General features: G+C 44.2%; 1 protein-coding gene and 1 long non-coding RNA gene across 3 annotated transcripts in view; both read left to right on the plus strand.

Moving 5' to 3' along the window:
- The first annotated feature begins 5,351 nt into the window (after nt 1-5,351).
- LOC311435271 lies at nt 5,352-12,801 on the plus strand. Of its 2 annotated transcripts, none has more exons than XR_014692014.1 (4): nt 5,352-5,589; nt 7,775-7,899; nt 11,264-11,334; nt 11,488-12,801. It is a non-coding gene; the product is annotated as an uncharacterized lncRNA (long non-coding RNA). The 2 variants fall into 2 exon arrangements; XR_014692015.1 differs by having other exon boundaries at nt 7,843-7,899.
- A 3,292-nt stretch (nt 12,802-16,093) lies between these two features.
- Nucleotides 16,094-20,737, plus strand: part of RNF217 (ring finger protein 217) — a 60,510-nt gene continuing 55,866 nt past the window's right edge. Inside the window, exon 1 of the mRNA XM_084513330.1 lies at nt 16,094-17,052. Within this exon, the coding sequence (XP_084369456.1) occupies nt 16,372-17,052 (681 nt within the window). The 5' untranslated portion in view covers nt 16,094-16,371. The remainder of the gene's footprint in view (nt 17,053-20,737) is intronic.

Genomic DNA, 20,737 nt, shown 5'->3' on the forward strand with positions numbered 1-20,737 from the left:
CTGTGGTTTGGGAGAGGGTAAGTGATCAAAGAGGGTAAGTGATTAAAACAATCAAACACAACACAAGACAGTCAAAGATACACATCTTTTATTAGTATTTTGTCCTGGACATAACAGAGGATGTTGGAGCTGTGACCTGCTTTTCTATGTCATGGTGAATGAATGTCTTCATTCCTCTTTGTCTACATTCCTCGGCTTGCAAAATGATGTTCCCTATTCTTTATTTTTATAAAGTCCCAGTCATAAAGTCCCAATGTAAACTGTGTACAAAAAAATATTTGCAGACAAATTTAAGCAGCCTCATGGTATACAAAAACTGTGCTGAAATCTCTTGCAGACAGTCTCCTGGCACCTCATCTGTGTGATCCCTAGCAGATACAAGCAAGATAAGTGAGACATGATGTCCTGTATTACACCAGCTGACAGAGTTGCAGAAAACAAGCAAGCTTTCAGGCACAGAAGCCCTTCTTCCTGCCTCAGAAAGAAGTCCCTGATTTGAGTGAAGAGGGGTCTGTGTGCCCTGAACAGAGGCTTCTGTCTGAGCCCTGAGGAAGGGCTTGTGTGTCCCAGGACACCATGCCTCTGCTCCAGTCTCGCCTACTAGGCTTTGCTACTGTATCAGTCAGCCTAACAAAAGGTATTATTTCTTCTTCCAAAATTGCATCTATATCCTTAGACTATCATAATTATGATGTTGCCATTTGTACTGAATAACACCCTAAATCATTCCACTAACAGGGGCCAATTTGTTCTCTGCCAGGGTCACATTTTGTCTTTCACTGAATGTAACCCTGTCGTTCCCTATTGTCTGTGTCTGCATCAAATGGATGCCAGTGGAGCTTCACAGGACAGTAAAAGTTTCCTTTTGGAAATACCTATATTCAGTGATTGTGCAGGATTTGCTTTCCTCCCTCCTCCAAAGAGCAGCTGCTGAAAAATTTAAATGTCTGTTTAACCTTCAGCATTTTCACACAATCTTTGCACTAAGGACAGCAGGAAAGGAAGGCAGAAAGAAAGGAACGAACAGTAAGCACCATGCTATCCTTATTCATGGTTTATTCTGTATAATGTTTGCTGTGTCCATCTAGCCCATTATGCTCCTGCCAGAAGCAGCCATAAACGATTGCTCAAGGAAGAGTAAGAACAGGAAAAGTATGTGCAATGCATGCCCCTAATAGTCTTCCAGCCTTCAATTCCTTCTAGCTCGGGACCTTTCAGCACCAGATATAGCTTATATTCATTTATTATCTCCTCAATAAATGTGTTGCAGCTTCCCTTTTAATGTCTATTCTTTCTTTGGGTGAGGAATTAGACCCACACCTCACGATGGAAAGAACTGCTTCCTTACTTTATGTGTACAAACACTGAATTTCCTCTGCCATTTTGCCTCCAGCTGAATCAGTCTTGTGAAGACTTTCTGCATCCTACAATTAGCCTCACTTCCCTAAACGTATGGCCTAAACTTAGGGCCATCCACAATCTGTCTTTGCCAGTGAATGAAATATCATTGTCTAAGAATATGTTGAACAATATGGGTCCCTGAATGTTCATGAACTTCTTTGATAAAGTCCTCTTGCCCAAGGACTGACCATTTCTTCCAATTTAATTTCCTACTCTTAAACAAACACCCCCCATCTCCCCACCCCTCTTCTATGGTAGCTATGTAGTTACTGTATTTTAGATGTTTGGTCTGCTGCTAAACCAGAATTTATATGGCAGTTAAGGTAGAAGATGACAAAGAGTACGCAAGCAGATATGCAAGTACAAGAGCAAGGTGAGATGCCGAGGTTTGTTATTGCTTGGTTTGTCTCTCCTACTGTTTTCAAGGACAACTTCTGCAAGTTCCTACTGCATCTAGCCACCTGGAGCCAATAAGAGGCCTATGGATTGGCAGAAGCTCAAGTCCACCAAAGGACACACAAAGCACCACAGCCTGGCATGGGTCTGCACCTCAGCACTGCTGCCACTCACTGATGTGCTGAGCCTCTTCATATGCTCTGCACAACAGAAGAGATTCCCACTTTTTTCCCCATGTGCAGCAGCACGAGAAAATCTGTGAGGAGGTGTCCCTCTCATCAGGGTAGAGCCCAACATGCTCTTCTTAGCAGGCTATGGCCAGAGCCAAAACGTGCTTTCTCCACACCACTGCAGCAGAAACTTGCCTGGGTAGTGCACTTAAAATGGCAGTGCTTCCCCATTCCTTGCCCCAAATGTACAGCATCTCCCCTCCCTTCTCTGTCCTGAGCTCTTATCCATTACTGGTGATTATTAGCTGAGCAAAACCTTCCTGGCTGCCTGCTTCAGTGAAGCTGGAAAAGCTCTAGACAATACTGCATGGCGTGCATCTAGACAATCCCACAAGTCTGACTCCAGTTTTGTTCCAGAACAGCCCCCTGTTTTCCTTCCCACCCCCAGTCCAAAAGAAAATGGAAATCATTGGAGCTTATTCGAGCCTTAGAGAGATACCAGCTCTGCTCCCATACCAGACATAAAAATACAGACAAGGCTAACATCCATGCTTTGTATCTGGGTACAGAATATTACTTATTTTACCTACTACACTGATACACTCCACTGCCATCAGTGGCAAGTGCCACTATCCCATACTTCATCTTTCTCATTCTCACTACCCTTATCTTCCTCAGCTGTCCTTTGGCAAGTGTCCTAGTCACTGTGAAGTCTTCTGAGTGTAACCTTTCTGCTGGCATTCCCAGCAGTGTGGGAGCTCTCTCAAGCAACCAGTCTTGCTCTGGAGAGCAAGGACAGAGAAGAATTAGGTAATATAGGAAATTTCTGGAGGCAGGTTTTGGACCAGCCTTTCTTTTTTTGGCTTTATGCACTTCTGAAACAAGGAGAAGAGCTCAAGCCCTGGGATGTCTCAGGGACTGCCTCCGCCTAAATGGTCTGTGTAACTGAGGATTTAGGGTATCTGCTAGGCGAGGGGAGAAGATCACGTGGGTCCTTCAGGAGGGGGGACACAACCTGGCTTCCTTGGCAGCCCTCTGGCAGCTCTGACCAGCAGGAGTGAAGGCCTAGGACTCCCTGGATGTGAGCAAGGCCAGAAAGGGAGGCTTCTTCAGAGGGCCAGACCTGGAAAGGTTTCTGCAGGCATTGCCCATTTTTTTGCTAAACCTAAGGTCTGCTCTATTTTCTTGTTAAATGACCTCATTTGGGCTACACAAACAGGCTTTTCTAAAAAGTACTGTGCTCCTGCACTGCCCTAGGGCACACAGCCTGCAAGGAGGCTCTTCTGTGCATTGTGGGGACATTTTCTTCACCTCAGCCTCTGTGGGAGAAAAGAACAAAGTTATTTTGGGAACTGAATAGCAACAGCAGAGGTTTTTTGCCAGAAATAGCGTGCAGCATTTGTCTCCTGACCTGCAAGCCTAAGGAGAGGGCTTGAGCTCACAACCCAGCCATCCCACAGTCAAAGCATGTTTAAACCCAAGGGAAGTCTTCAGGGTTGTCTTTCTGGCACTGATCAGCTCTGGGTGGACTCCCCTGGCAATAACAAAAGGACCCTGCAGGTCTCTGACTCCTGGGCTTTCAAGGGGGCAGCCACATTTACAAAGCACCACTCACCACATGAAAGTACAGACAGGTCCTGAGGAAAACTCATGAAGAATGAGCTCCCAGGGATGCCAGATGCCTCCTGGCAGTGACAAGGAAAGGACAGTATCAGCAGAGGTGCAGAGACATTTCTGTAGGTGGCACATGCAGTTACAGACTGACCGTGGTGCAGACTCGTATTTCTCTGTACTAATAGGACCTTCGTGAACCAGGGTGAGAGGGATGTCTCTTAGGAAAAACAGCACTGTGAGTCCAGCAGGACATTTAATGCAGCATAAAGATTGTGCCTGAATAGACATGGAACATGCACAATGATATTTACCTACTCTCATAAACAATTTGGGATTCATTCAGAACAATTACATGCAAAGTCTTGACAAAATTTTGAGTTGCAAAAGCATTTTATTTTCTTCTTAAAAACAAAACAAAACAAAACTAAGAAAAACTATCTTGGGAAATGGACTTAGTGTCAGATTGATCTCTGTATGAGTCTGTTACAAAGTTAAACATGGAATAACTTGCTCTTGGACTCTTTTAGTGACTTAAGATAAGTTATAGCTATATTTTGTGGGTTTTTTTTGTGTTTTGTTTTGTTTTGTTTTTGTTTGTTTGTTTGTTTGTTTGTTTTTCAATGTTTAGGCAATTTAACAATTAAGAATTGATAATGTTATGTTTTTAGCTTCCAGACTGAAAGAAAGCAAATTAGGACCTTTCTACCTAATAGCAAAGAAAAAATTGAGCTATGTTCTTTCCTTCTAGTGCTGTAGTGATGAATTAAAAGATAGCTGAAACCAGGATAACAGGTTATTTGGTAAATAAAAGATTATGTAAATGTGACTGTTTGATGAGTAGCTATAAAGAAATTATTTCTTTATCACTCCACATTGAAGTAGATAAAATCTATTTATCATTATCCTTGGCTATGTATGACTCTCCTTCTTGACCATATGGTTAACACATACTCAGGTATCTTCAGTACAGACTCGATTATTCTTGTTTGCTAGCTCAAGGACACCTACCTATCACCACACATAAATGTAGGTACAACTACTGAATTTCACAAATTTTCTCTTCACAAAAGAGAAAAAAAAAATCAAACTGCTCACTGTTATGTCTTTTCCAAATTATTTTGAGAAAGAGGCCTAGTCTCCTTCAGGTTCCACATTTTCTGTCACTAAATAAAACAGAGAAATGCCAAACATTTTGAAGTTTCAGCCACTAGGGACCCCCAGTGAAGTTAATGCTCCTGGAATGTCATTTGGCTAGTTGTACAGAATGGGTTGGATTTTTTGTCCCTGTATGCAGATACCCCTTTAAATAAAATAGTAAACAATAGTCATCATTGTGATTCTTGAAAAAAATCTGCTAAAAAGAAATATTAAGGTTTTATACACTTGCATGTTTCTGAGGGTGTTTGAGGGCTGAACAGAAGAAATTGAAAATGCCCTACAAAGCAGAAAACACAACAGGGCCAAGGGAATGATAAAGACAAATGCCTGGAAATCATCTATCAGATCCCAACTAATACTTTGTAAAATGCATTTCTAGCAGAAAAATAACAATGGAAACCACCCTTTCTGGCCAAATCTGTAGGAAAAAAAAATGGGGAAAAAATCATTGGTTTTATCTGCAGCAGGAAAAACAAGATGTAGTACTTGTTGCCAGTGCAACATGAGCAAGGTGATACAGTGACTGATTTACCAGCAAGGCTCATGCACCATCCACTATGGTGCATATAGTATCTGTCCCATTACAAAGTAAAGCAAAGAGTAGAGCTTCAACCAGCACCTGGACAGCTGGAGCCTACCAGGGGGGATTGATATAGCGGCTGATCCTACAAATTGGGGTAATGTGGAAGAGCTGTGACAGCCCGCAGTTAAGCAAATTCAAGCAAATTCAAGCTTTCAAGCAAATTTACAGCTGAAGAGTCTTTCTGTCAAAGTTCCACCAAAAGCAAAAAGACTGAAGAACATTTTTAAACCCCATTAGCTTCGAGGAGAATTAAATATGTGATTAAAGGTAAGTACATAATTTTGTGAATAAGAATTCTTTAACAACCCGTAAATCTACAGCTGTCTCATCAACATTATCTAAAGTACGGCCAGAAATTATTTCTAGTAATCCGAGGCTAAACTACTTGAAAATTAAATTTTATGACGAGCAAGGGACAGTGATTCATATTAGAAACCCACACTTCACTCTCTTTCTGTCAGTCAAAACTGAACCTAAATCTCCTCACAGACACAAAATCTTCAAGGGTTTTTATTACCACCAATTTTATTACCTTATTTATAGTTTTTATTTTCTTGTTAAAACTAGATAGAAGTTATCTAATAACTATGTTTGCCTGGATCAAGACTTCATAAAACTCTCTTAAAAATTGATGGTCTCATAAAGTAGCAGTCAAGTATGTTGAAATTGTATTTTTCATAGCTTAACTGTGCAAACCTATAAAAGAAAACCCATGTAGCTTTAAAACTTCAGCAGCGTGTGCTACCACCTCTCATCCCACTACATGTAGGTGCGGTATCCTCCTGTGGTCACATCCACCAGGGCAGGGTCAGCACAGATGCTGCTGTCCCATGGCATGGCAGTACAAGGTGAGGGCCCCCCATGGGGCAGGTGGCCGCTTGACCAGTGCCCGGTGGTGGGCAGTTGTAGAGTCCTGGTCCCACGTCCCAGAGGCATTCCAAGATCACCCAGAATCACAGATCTGATAGGCAAGGTCCTGTATTTATAGGTCCTTTTCATATTGCTGACTTCTTTTTCAAGTCTAGTCTTTTCAGACATACTTGTGGAAAATTAACTGTGAGAAAAAATATATATATATATATAATTTTAGACAACTTGACATTCCATAATTATGGTGGGCATTTTTTTTTCCTTTAAAATTGTAAGACAGTAAGACAGGACTAGAACTGCAGTTTCCTTTTTTTTTTTTTTTTTTTTTCCTCCTTGTCCACTAAGCTTTATTCACTTTCTGAAATACAGAAGATCTATTGAAAAAACAACAACTTGAAACAGAAAGTTTAAATTTATTGAGTGTTTCAGTGTTTTTCAATAAAATAACATTTACTATTTCTTGCCTTCTATGCCCTTATACTCCACTTCTACCTCTTTTTACATTCCACACTCCAATGAGGAGAAGGGAAAAGAGATGCATTACGGAGATCATTAGCTTTTTGGCTCTTCCTAACTTGGAAACAGAAAAGGTTTTGATAGTTTTAAGGAGAAAAATTGCTTTTTCTCTTGAAAAGTTTATCATATTCTACAAGTTTCTATTCCATAGGGTTGTTCACCTTTACACCTCAGAAATTCGCCAGTCATTCCCTAACAGTATCCTTCTAGCAGTTCTTACGTTAAACACCAGATGTCAGGTTTTCCGCCCAAACGTCTTTAAACAGGTCGTAAGCATTTTTGGCATTCAATGAACTGTGGTCTAACTGGAAAGAAGAAAAACACAGAAGAAAAATAAATAAATAAATAAATAAATAGTTCTTGTACAATCTATTTAGTATAACAAGAGTTTGACCATTAGTTCTTAAAATTTATAAATTACAACCATGCTGGAAATGCCAGTATGGGAATTGGATCTGCCTCTCCATATCCTGAGGCTGGTAAAAGGAAGGATGCAGCAGCAGCATTTGACCATGGTAAATTTATTTAATCACTGGAGGTCTGTTTTGTCCTTTCTATGTCCTTCTAAAAGACTGTGCAAATGGGAGACACAGACCGTAACATATATATAGAATTAAAAGTTTGTAATAAATCATAAAAACTTGCAGTTTAGCTAAACTCTGAACTCCCCTCTGGGAGTGAAGAGTTTTTAAAATAGGCTATTGTTCATTGTACCAAAGCAGAACTGATTCTGAGGCATGAAGCGAGTTCTAGACTTAAATGCGCTGAAAGCTTGAAAATATTACGGTACAGTGCTGTGCATCAAAACTAATGTACAATGGAGAAGTGCTTTTGTTTTTAATTGTGTGGTCTCTGATCAGATCCAGCTCTAAACATAGAGCTGGCTGTCAGCTGAAGGAGTAATTCCCCATTGAAGAAACATACTCCCAGACTGAAAAAGCAGAATGACAGTAACAAGCACTGTGCTTTCTTAAAAGTGCTTGTGTAGCTTTTGCTATCATGAGCATTCAACATAACTGCTTTTTGTTTTTCTTTTCCCCACAAGTTTCTTGTTGGTTTTACACAGGGTTCTGCCTTTGCTAAAGGTTTCCTTCCTAGTCAACTGAGGCTTTCCATGGATGGTTTTGTTTACAGATCTTGGAGCTGGTGAGAAGGGAACTCCACCATGTCGGTATTGTCTTGGTAGATGAGGTAAAGCTCTCATACTGTGTTTTTGTATATTGTTTATAATATAATCTGAAAACTATTAACCATAATACTATATACGCAATAAACTCACTTAAAAATGACTGCTGAATTTTTCTATGTTTTCTCTCGACTATAGACAAAGCTATTTGAATGCTTTAGGATTTGAAATTATAATACCCTCCTGTCTGCAGTGAAGGCTTTTTCCCCCACCCTGGAAGAGAACAGAGTTAAAGAACTTACAGTGTGTCCTTACGAGCTTAATGATGGCCAGTGGAGGAATTTGAGTGCTACAAGCAAAATCTGGAAAGCAAAAAATCCATAGCAGACAACAACACAATCACTTAATATAAGGCAAGATAGCAGGAGGCAGAATCATGTCCTGGAAACCTCCACTTTCAGAAATGAAGGAGGAAAACTCAGAAACAAAGAGATCTGTTCTGATAAAGTCCCAGAAGTGGTGATTCAGGAAGTAAACCTGTTAAGGAGCGGAGGCAGGAGCTCCAAAAAAGAGTGGCAGAGCAGGCAACCTACTTGTTTTCCTCCCAAATCCTCTGCAACAGGATTTCCTTGTCACATCGTGTGGAGCCATGTAAATATGCCCCCTTTGGCTACGTGACAGGAATCATTTCCTCCACAGTGCTTGTAGGGAAGGAAGGCAAAGAAAAAAAAAGAAAAGAGAAAGAGAGAGGTCAGGATCTTGGGGATTTGTATTAGCAGATAGCACTTAGTCAGGAAAGGGATAAAGATTACAGGGGAAATGGTGCTATTGCTCTGTTATCCTTTTCTGTCACACATACTTTTTATATTAATCATAAGAAATATGTGGAAAAAAATAATAATCTATTCTTCACATTCAATTTCTAAGTGGTTCTTAATGAAGGGAATAAAGATTTTAAAATGTACCTAGAACAACTTGATGAGCTGAAATCTTTTTAGCATCTTCAGATATGAAAGGAAAAATATTTCTGCCCAAGTTTTCAAATATTTCTCTCTGTGTATACACCCCCCACCAAAAAAAAAATAAAATAAAATAAAAAAATGGGAAAAGAGGCACTTCATATAACAGCAAGTTTAGTGTCATAATCTTAGCTGTGTTCTCTCTGCTTCAAGTATTTCAATTCCACACTGAATAATAGCTTAGATTAATAGTCTAGCTTTCGCATTACTGCACACCATATCATACAACCAAGGAGAGTTCAGGTGGTATGACTATGTGCCTAGGTCATCTTTTCAGTCTGTGTACTGAAAGTTCAGAGCATTCATTTTCAGCAGCCTAAGAAATGTGGAAGTGAGGCAACAGCTGTACTGCAAACCTGTAAGTCCTGTAGCTCCATATGAATGCAGTTTTGCCAGTTTACAGGCTTAATTTGGTGTGGTTTATTCCCAGATAGGAAAATACTGCTTCAGTATGAAAGAATTCAACATTCACTCTAGGAACTGCATCAGTATAACTCCCAGGAAAGAATAAAATTGTGTGTATATATGTATGTATGTATGTGTATATATATATATATATATATATATATCCTGGAAGAGGCATATAGGCTTCCTTAGTGGTCTATCTGAAGAAAGTGCTGTGATTCTTCTTGAAAATACTTTATATTTGTGTTCTGAAGGAACCACAGATAAATATTTTCACAGCAAAATTAGAAGTACTCAATAAATGCACTTCATTAGTATTGGCAGCCTCAAGAAAGCCTACAGCTGTTTCACATATGTATGGCTGAACCAGTAGCCTTCTCTCATTAGACCTTTCCAGATGTGAAAATTTTGTAGGTGATAAAAACTTTAAAGACAAATCTGATTGCAATGCAGTTATTGGTTGATCTCCCACAGTTGCTCACTTCTCTTTATGTTTATGGTCAGTCTTATGAGCAGATTGAGTCACTGCAAGAGGGAGGTGAGGTCACACTAAATCAAGCAATCATAAGTAGTCAGACATCAGACATCTCCTGATCTGATAGTCACTGTAATTATATTTATTTTATTTATTTATTTATTTATTTAAATAAAATCTCTCTGTTAATGAAAAAGGCAAACTTTGGAAACAGGGGACTGAAGCATAGGCTGGTGAGAATTTTCTCCGTGAGTCTGATCCAAGTTTGTCTGAGGTTTAAAGTTATACCAATGCTTCTTATCCTGTGCTCTGAAACTATGTCAAGTGAGCCTCAGTGCTTGTCCTCATGAACAGAGATTTGTGTAGCAAGAACCTCTCTCAACTGGCAATGCTTGTTGGCTTCCCAGCAGACAGGCACATGAGTGATTTCTTGGGAAAGCTGCTGTGACAGGTTGGCATTTTTGAGATGTTTTGATGTTGCTGATAAGCAGTACCAGATCCACTAAACAAACTGCAGGGCTTTCACCGCAACCTGGGCTTGCCAGCAGATTCAAATTCCACTGAGAGTCTCAGAGCTCTGCTTTCTGCCTGGACAGTATCTTCAAGTGTTACAGTTTTTTCCCCATTTATGCTTTGCTAGGATAACAGGTTTATTGATGCCCTTTCATTACCCCAGGGACTGTTTCAACATCTCCTGCTCTTTTCTTTTTATAACTCCATCCAGGACTTATTGTGCAAACCAAGCAACTAACCTTGTTGTTAGGGTAGGACATATTAATGTTGCTCCTAAAACAGCTACTAAGAAAACAATTTCTGTAGGGAGAATGTAAATCATTTCTCACCTACATTTATCAAGTTCCTGGCCAAACTTTGTTATTTTGTAAAAACATCTTTCTATTGCAGCCTATAGATTGCCCTAGCTGCCCTGCACTTTTTAATATTATTATATTTTTGTCTGTTCTAAAACAAGACATTCGATAAGAAGATTGGAGAATGCTTTTATGAACAGTTCTTTCAAGGTCGCTGAGTACTACACACACAAAGACACTTGATGTTGTGCGCAGACATTATTGGCATGTATACAAGCATATGGCTGTTTTCAGTGGTATACAGTAATTCCTAAGGCAAAATGCATGACATTTATCAACACTTTTTTTTTTTTTTTTTTTTTCAGTGTAGGTAGTGAAGTCTTTAAAAATCAGCTTTCAGCTTAATTACAGTGGGGGACAAATAATGTCTGATTCAAAGAAACAGGGAAGGGAAGGGAAGGGAAGGGAAGGGAAGGGAAGGGAAGGGAAGGGAAGGGAAGGGAAGGGAAGGGAAGGGAAGGGAAGGGAAGGGAAGGGAAGGGAAGGGAAGGGAAGGGAAGGGAAGGGAAGGGAAGGGAAGGGAAGGGAAGGGAAGGGAAGGGAAGGGAAGGGAAGGGAAGGGAAGGGAAGGGAAGGGAAGGGAAGGGAAGGGAAGGGAAGGGAAATTATCTTTCAAGGAATTCACTAAATGGATTCTCTGTTGATTGCTGTGTCTTTGCAGCCCTTTGGAAAGGACAGGCCACCTGACACCGTGTACGTGTTCGCTCTCATACTGGATGTGTACTGCAGCAAGTAAGCTGTTAAGTTTTGGTCAAGGCAATGAGCTACCGGTTCTGACTTTTGATGCTTCTTATTTCCCACTGCAGTTCACCATAGGCAAACTATCTATAGAATAATCAATACCACATATAGAGTAATCAATATACCACTGCTTTAATTTTGCAGGATCGCAATTCAGCCACCTTTTTTCCATCCATCTGTGAAGACTTTCTGAGTGTGGCACCTCTGCAGTGAGGCTAGACTTTACAGGCTGAAAACACAGGAGATGGTCCTACTCACCTTGAAAATTAGCATCAAAGACTTAAAAATGAGACTTTATTTTGACAAGTAATGGTATAAAAAAGGTATCATCTTACTCTGCAGAAAGACTAATGGAGAGTAAGCAGACGTTACTTCTCGTGGCAGTAATAAAAATAAGTCTGTGGAAAGGAAGTGCAGCATTTTCTCCTGCTAGTGAACTGGATTTTACTTTGCCTTTTCTTTACGTGGCAGAATTGTCACACGTCCTACCAAATATTTGCTCTGGCACACTAGGAAAAATCCTACTGGAAATCTGCACACATAAATGTTATCTGACTGGGGAAAATACTTATATTCCTGTGTTCTTATGCAAAGAGAGCATGCTGCTGGATGTGCCGTGGTAATACCTACAGCCTGCACTGCAGACCAGGGATGCACTGGCCCAAGTGGTGCCTCAGCTGCACGCACTCTCTGTCACACACAGCTGACAGTCTAAATAACTGAGACAGGCAAAGGGTAAAAGGGGAAACAGAGATAGAAGAGTATCTTGTCCAAGGCCACGGGGCCAGCCGGCCACCCAGCTGCGATTAGAGAGGAGGCCCCAGCTCACACTGCAGCGTGCACCCAGCAGCTCCAGCTGTGCCGGCCGTGCTCTGCAGAGGTGATAAGTCCCAGCCCGGTCACACAGCATGTAATGGGAGCCTCTGCTGATAACGGCAGGCTTTGTTGAATTACAGACAAGCACAAGAAAGTCTTCAAAGTCGCTGTGGAATTTGGCTTTCAGAAGCGGAGCAGCATAATTTAAAAGAGCTGCTTTGAATAGCTCCGTGTGTGCCCGCTGCCTGATCAGGTTAATTACTTAATTCAATTATTTTCTGAAATCCTTTTAAATTATTAACATTGAAAAAAAAAAATCAAGTAAAAATGATAAAAGCATAATTTGATAATCATGTAATAGGGATGGACAATTGTTTTAACAAATGTTCAACTTCTTTTCAGGCCTGAAGCTAAGAATGAAAAGATAGCAATTTGCACATCAGAGAATTACTCGTGGTATTTTTGAAAATGTACCTGCTAAGTATTTAACAAAACATCCTATTTGTGTGTTGTTCTGCATTGTTAATTAAAACAATAATACCTATGAAATGTATTTGCCCTTCAACACAGTTTACTGTGCTGTTGTCAGGCAATTCTGTGGAGAGCTATTGCTTCAAAAATAACTTCAAAGGCATATTAATAAAAATAATGCAGTAATGAAGGTTTCTTTCCTTGGGAGAGCCTAAAAATGCTGATGCAGTTTGGAATGCTCTCATGCCTGTATTGCTGCTGACGGTAGTAAATAACTTCAGCTTCCTCAGAAAGGCTGCATCACATCCAGGTTGTGCACCAAGGTATTTCTTTCAGGATAAATGTTGATAAATGATACAGGCGTTGTCTGCTCTTTGGATTGTTAAGAAGAAAATCAGTGACTGTTGGATACACAGAACACAGCTTGACTTAGACATGACTCCGGGACTAAGAGTGAGCAAGACCACCCGGGGAAGCAGTCTGTTCCCATGAGGTTCCTAGTGCAACCTCTCAGCTTTAACCTCAAGAACCTGGAAATACATCCTTCTGCTCCACAAAAATTTTGCTAAGTGCCTTGCTTCACTTGAATGGTTCTTTGCATTTGGAGAAGATAAAAGTGATCCCCAAGGGATGAACCCGGATGACATCGGGGATGATAATATGGCAAGAAAGTAGAGGAGGAATAAAAGATCTGGGTGAGAAGGAGGAAGTAGTTTTCAACAGCTGCTGATGAGTCTCAGTGTGAAATTGGATTCAGCAAGATCAAGAAGAGAAACCCGGTAATGAGTCTTCTACAGAGCTTTAGGCTAAACACAGAGCTTTGTGGTATTTTTAGGAAGAGAAACGTGATAGGAAAGATATTAAAAAACAGTGCTGCAGACAGAGAACTAGGAGGAAAACAATGTCACTGGTTAAAAGGAGGATTTTGAAGATGTGTGCAGAAAACATAATTCCAACACAAGAGAAGGGCTAAGGAGGATGAATAGAGGTTGTAGGTACCCTGTAAAAGATGGCCTGAGACACTGACAAAGATTTCTTTGGAAAGATCTATAAATTTCAGAAAAGCATTTCACCTCTCTTGCCCAGATGACGATAGTAACCAGATTTGAGGTAAGCAGATATGAGGTCCAAAAGGTGTGATTCATTTGGGCAATGCTTTCCCTGCTCGATGAAGCTTCAGCATATCAGTATGCTTGTCTGATAACTCCAGTGATGTGACAATGACTATATTCTCCTCCTAAAGGTTTCTAATGAATGTATATGCAAGGGGCATTTATTGGAATTTCTGGAGTTAGTTTCAAGACACATAGTTATATTTTGAAGGTTGTTTCCATAGTGCTTGACAAAAATAATGGCACAGGCTGTTTTCTAAATACATTCTGCAACAATGAAACCAGGTAAATTTATTCTTCACCATTTAATTAGGATATGCATAAGAAATGATTCTAGTGCATGCACTTTTCTAACCTATATACCTTCTGTAGAACATCCCTGACTCTTTCACCTCAGAAGATGAACAGAAGCCCAAGAAAATAATTCTGTATTTTTCTTCCAACTGCAGAAAAATATTTCATAACTATTAAAGTCAAGTACTGTCAAGGACACTTTCTTCCATGTACTACAATTCAGATGCTAGGAGGATTTTTCTAGGTGAGTTATATGACTACATCTTCTTCATCACCTAACAAATTGGGCCTATGTAACCCATCCAAACTCGGAACAGTAGGTGAAGGACAGTCTTAAGGAGTCCTGTTCTCTCCAGGAGGTCCCAGAAAACTTTTGCCATTACAGCTGTGCTGTTGACAAAAGCTTTTGTCTCAGAAGGTTATATATATATATATATTTTTTTTTATGAAACCTGTCAAGCTGGCAAACTGTTTTATAACTTTTGAAAACAGGACCATGTCCAGAGTGTAAGTGGCTTGCACTGGATGTATTAAGGAGAACCCAAGACAATACAGTAAACGTGGAGTGTACAGAATAATGAGAACTGTGAGTGTTGAGGGGCAAACATGAGAGCCTGAATTTTTATTTATTTTTCAAAATGAATATCAGCATTTAAAAATATTTCCCACAATACCCAGAATACATTTGCAGTAGTAGGAAAAATGTTAAATGTTATATATATATATTAATATATCAAGATAAAAGAAATTCTAAAAAAAAAAGAAGTCTAAGTTCTACACCCAATGACTCAGTACCACACTGCCTGTTACTTACATGGGAGTGCTACCCTTCAGATTTCATCGGAGGTCATCAGCATAAGCCCAGAAGGATGAATGTTAATTACTCATCCTAAAAACGTTAATTATTTTTAGCAGAAGTAATCTCCACAAAGACTTGAGAACTGAAGTCTTGGGAAATTGAGCCCTCCTTTTTCATATATATATGTGTATACGCACACAGAGCTGGTGCAGACAGCGCAGCCTGTTCTAGCCCTGCCGTACTGCTGAAACTCTCCAAGTTTCTGCGTTCTCTATAGAACTGCCTCGTGACAGTGTGCAGTAATCAGCTCTGCAGCTTCTTATAGACCAGTACTTTCTTTCACAGAAGTTTTATCCAAGGTTTTGTTCTTCAATTTAAGGAAAGAATGGAGGGGAGGGAGGGAGAGAAAGAACTGAGGAAAAATAAGGAAGGAGAAAAATAAGGAAGGAAGCCAGGCAATACTATGCTGAATTTTACAGATTGGGAAAAGTTGACTTCACTGATGTGATAGCCACAACTTCTTTGCTTCTCTGTAACTGCAAGTGCCTGCCCTGGATCTCACCTGCAGGGTTTAAAAATCAGGCATGAGTAAGAGGACAGCCAGCAAGTGTATCTGTTCACACCAGACCTGCCAATGGGCTTAACAGAGGAAAAACCAACTTTGCTGCATTTGCAAGGACTAAATGATCCAGGCTCTGCTGGAGGGTGGTGGGCAGAGTTCCTCAAAACAGAGGCCCCCTCGCGCCCTGCCAGCTGCCGCTGGTACCTGGTTGCGGAGCTCAGAGGTGGGGCTCCCTGCTGAGCTGGGCTTGGCTGCGTGCCACGGGGAGAAAAGCCATCTCTCAAGGAACTGGGCTCAGCTCCACACAACTGTGTCCAAGCATGATAAAGCACTCATAAACCCAACAGCTTGGCGAGAAAATTGCTTATAAAGGCCATAAAGCTGCCCCCCTGCTTTGACAACACCTGGGTGACAGCCGGCCCCAAGCAGCCGCTGTGGGCACGGAGCCGTCTGCCCCGACGGGCGGCTGCTGCTTCGCCCAGCTGGCAGGGCGCTGGGCAGCGCGGCCAACACCTCTCCTCCTCCTCCTCCTCCTCGTCCTGGTCCCGCTGCCGGGGTACCTCCCGCGGTGTTTACGGCTCAATGGAGGGCCGGGCCGCCGAGGGCGCGTCACAGCGGGGCGGGGACGCGGGGCGGGGGCGGGCCGGGGTCGGTGGGGCCGGGCCGGGTGGGGGTGCGGGTGCGGTGGGTGCGCGCTGCCCCGCGGCTGCGGGGCTCCGGGGGCGGCTGCCCGCCTGCGCCCCGCGGCATGGGGCCCGGGCTGCGGCCGAGCCCGCGGGGGCGGCGCTGAGCGAGGCGGGCGGCCCCCGCCGCTCCCTCCGCAGCCCCGGGGGGAGGAGGCCGGGCAGCGGCGGCGGCAGCAGCCGGTGCCCGCGGGCGGCCGGGGCTCGTAGCGGCGGGGCTCGGGACCCGGAAGCAGAAGCGGCGCCGGGAGGCGGCTGGATGGGAAGGAGCGGCGGCGGCGGCGGGCGGCGATGGGGGAGCAGCAGAGCTCGCTGAGCGCCCCGCCGGCACCGGCCGCCGCCGCCGCCGCCGAGCCGCCGAGCCCGGCCGGGAGCCCGCGGGAGCCCGGCGCGGACGAGCCGCCGCTGCGGGAGGCGGCGGGGCCGGGGCAGAGCGGGGAGCCGCCGCCGCCGCCACCCGAGCGGCGAGGGACCGGCGGGGACGAAGAGGAGGAGGAGGAGGAGGAGGCGGCGGCCGGGCCGGAGCAGCCGGCGGCCCCGGCGGAGGAGGGGCCGGGGCCGGAGGGGGGCAGCGGCCGCCGCCGCCCCCCCCGTCGGCACGTGTACTGCACCGTGTACTGCGTGGAGAACGACCGGCCCGCAGCGCGCCGCACATCGCCGCCCTCCCCCGGGGGCGGCGGCGGCGTCGGGCGGGCCCCGGCTCTGCTCCCGGCTCCGGTCTCGGTCCCGGTGCCGGCCCCGTCGCGGCGCGGGGTGGCGGCGGGCGGCGACCCGCTGGCGGCGGGCGGCAGCGTGGAGGTGATGGACTTGTACCTGCTGCCCGAGCCCTTCTCCGGGCTGATCGCGGGGGACTTCGGGCCGCTGCTGGTGCTGAGCTGCCGCGTGTGCCTGGAGGAGAAGCCCGTCAAGCCGCTGTCCTGCTGCAAGAAGGCGGTGTGCGAGGAGTGCCTCAAGCGGTACCTCAGCTCCCAGGTACGGCCCCAGCCCCGGGGGACCGGGGGTACGGCGGCGGGCAGGGACCCCGGGGGACGGAGGGCTGTGCCGGGCCGGGCCGGGCAGGCGGCTGCTTGCTTGCAGCCTGCTGCCTCGCCGCCGGTTTGCCAGCCGGAGTGCTGTTTCAAAGCGAAATCAGCAGCTTGAAAGCTAACCTCTGGCCTCGCTAGTGTTCCTAGGAGCTGGTTTAGCATCACAAAGCGCTCGGGCATTGTTTCCGCCACCGGCGTAGGCGTGCCCTGAACCCGAAGAGCAACGGGAGAAGTTGGGCGGGTGGGAAAAACCAAACCACAGCGAGCCCTGTGCCGTACGCCTTATCGTACGAGCTCGGGAGGAACACTTGCGACGTGCAGAGTGGACGTGCTGGGTGGCTGGTAGGATGTATTTCTACACCTGCTGGCCCCGGGAGCCGTGCCGGGGTGGTCCGAGCTCCAGCTGGACGGCGTGCCTCGGGGCTGGATGGGCAGCTCCAGCTCCGTCGAGCACTATAAATAGATGGAGGCTCCTCTGAGCTGCAACATCGCACGGCTTGGGACGTGCACGTGCCTGGCTGGGTGCTGACAAGCCTGCACAGCACTGGGTAATGCTGGTGGCGTTTGTCCTAGCTAACACGAAACTCACCGAGGTGCTCGTGGAACACCTTCATCGTGGTTAGATAACTCATAGGGGCCTTACGTGGGAACTGATGGGGTGAGAGGAGCTGAGGATGTGCTTTTGTACATTTCCTGTAACACAGAAATTCAGGAGCAGCTTAACAAGACTTCTGCACGCAGAAGTCTTCTGCACGCAGAAGTCTTTGGTTTGGTTTGTAGTCAAGTGATGAGCTGGAAACTTGGAAAGTTTTTAGAGTACGTTGCCAATACATGTTTGTGCCTCCTTCATATTTGCCACCAAGGTCATGTGTTAGGGTATTGTCTCACTTTGGAGATTGCAAAGTGGTGTGACATGAAGGTATTAATCTTCAGCTCCTGTAGCTGCACACAGCCTGCTCTACATGTTGATATGATGAGCTGTGTTAGTTTTTTCCTCATTAAAACAAATAGTAAAATATCTGGGGGAATGGCCTGGCAGTGTCTTCAGGCATTGCCCTCAAGAGACTTCCCTGTCACTGGAAGTATTCACAGTTGGGTTAGATGGGGCTTTGAGCAATCTGGTCCAGTGCAAGATGTCCCTGCCCATGGCAGAGGGGCTGGAGTAGATGGTCTTTAAGGGCTCCTTCCAACCCAAAGCATTCTGTGATCAAATTGAATGTCTACAGTGTAGGCGTAAACACTGAATACATTTGGCTAGGCCCCTCTTTTGCTCAGTGAAGAAGAGATGTTTTTAGAGTGTAACTTGTCTAAAATAATTGAAATACCCATAAACACGCGTTTTTTGTCCCACTTGTTTCCTTTGAGCAAGAAGGGAGGTAGGATCTCACCAGGTCTGGGAAGAAGGTGTACCAGAGCAAGATTCAGCCTCAAATCCAAAATAGTGTTGGTTCTGAGCTAAAGCAATACAGAGGATTGCTTACATTGACCCGACTGATCTATGTGATCTGGTAGCTGAAGCTGTACCTAAGAACTAAGGTATAGCTTGGTTTTGTCTGGGCTCTTTGAGGGTGATCCAGCGGCTTGGTGGCTGGAACAGCTGCTGGGCTTGGGAGCCAGGTCAATACCCCATGAAGTGGATTTAGCATTGGCCAGCTGCTTTATGTACATACAGGGATGCTCTCTTCAAGGAAGCCACTGCTATTGCTGAGCACTCTGCAAAATTTATCCCAGAAGCTATTAAAAGGTCCACGTGGCAGATAGCCATATTGATACACGTAAAAGATGGAGCAGGGATACAAATGCAGAGAAAGAGAAGTCTGCAGCAAGTCAGGTGATCTTGAGATGGGGTTTCACGAAATGGTTTTGTGGACACACAGACTTCAGTTGCAGACACTATGTTCTGGCCAGATAGAGTTTTAGTTGCTTGATGTATTTGTTTGGGGAAAAGGGAAAACAAACACCTTCAAATATCCATGTATTTTTACCATATCTCCCTTTTTTATTTATTTTTTTTTTTTTTAGAAGAACAAGCGTTATTTCTTTGAGAAGAACAAGAAGTGATGTATCTTTCCTTCGTGCTGTGGAAGGACCCTGTGACCTTCCAGCAGGCCAAGGGAGGTGATTTTCCCCCTCTGCTCTGCTTATGTGAGACCCTACCCGGAGTGCTGTATTCAGCCCTGGGGCCACCAGCACAAGAAGGACATGGAAGTATTAGAATGAGTCTAGAGGAGGTCTGTGAAGATGATCAAGGGGCTGGAGTTTGTTCAGCCTGGAGAAGAGGAGGCTCTGGGGAGACCTCATTGTGGCCTTCCAGTGCCTAAAGGGGGCCTACAGGAAAGCTGGGGAGGGACTCTTTGTCAGGGACTGTAGTGATAAGACAAAGGGGAATGGCTTTAAACTAAAGGAGGGTAGGTTTAGATTAGATATTGGGAAGAAATTCTTCACTCAGAGCATGGTGAGGCCCTGGCACAGGCTGCCCAGAGGAGCTGTGGATGTCCCATCCCTAGATGTGTTCAAGGCCAGGCTGGATGGGGCTTTGGGCAACCTGGTCTGGTGGGAGGTGTCCCTGCCCATGGCAGGGGGTTGGAACTGGATAGGCTTTAAGGTCCCTTCCAACCCAAACCATTCTGTGACTCATCCTGAGGAGAGAAGGAAAAGGCCTGTCATATCAGAGGAATTTCTGGGAAGATGAGTGGAAAGACAGTATAGGATAAAAATAAAATCATCTTTGAGACTTAGCACTTCATTTAGTAATTTCCTTCCTAAGAAGAAAACTTAACAAAAGTTTGAAAAGAGTACATGCTGGAAAGCTGGTACTTTTCAAAAACTGTAACATTTTCAATTTGGATACAGTCAACTTTGTGTAGGAGTGTACCTGAAACTGATGGTAGGAGAGTGGAAGGAGAGATAACAAACTGGAATGTGTGTTTAGTTCTGCTTTCTGTGTCAGCGAAGTAGCAAGCTGTGCCCTTTGTTTGAGAGGACACTGACTCCAAGTCTCTGGAGAGGGAGTGGTCTTTTATGCTGAAAATGTGGTGTATATTGGCAGAAGTGTAACACTTGAAAGAAATTGTCTTTAATGTCTGTTTGTTTTACCCCTGAAGAAAGCTGGAGTCTCAATGATGGCTTCAGTGTGATTTCTGAAATGACGCTTAATGGAGTAGCAAAGTAAAAACCCTGTTAATGCCTTGTAATGTCTTCTGTGCAGATGTATAACTGCATCAAAACTTCAGCCTTAGAGCACTTTATAGATCAGAAAATCAACTGAAGCTTTAGGTGCTATTGAAAATAAGTTTATCTAGATGAAAATGCTTTGACTGCAGAGTTCTCTCCTTGTTTTACAGATGTGGGGGAAAATGGGGGCAATTGATTTAGGAGTGTTGCCTTGGGAAGGTCCTTGGAGGTCAAATCCAGTCTCTCTTATCACTGGCACCTTGCTGTGTAATCCCTTTCAAGGATTTAATGCCTGGTGTAGAAGCTTATCAGGTGAGTTAGCTCCCACGCTGATCTGGAACCTGACTTGTAGTAAGTGGCATAATTTTACCTATGCCTCAGTTCAGTTATTCTTTCTCTGGGCCTTATACTCACAGACTCCTCAGGGCTTTTTAAGTTCTGACTAAGAATACCACCTA

Source organism: Aythya ferina, assembly GCF_964211825.1.
Source record: "Aythya ferina genome assembly, chromosome: 3".
NCBI lineage: Eukaryota > Metazoa > Chordata > Aves > Anseriformes > Anatidae > Aythya > Aythya ferina.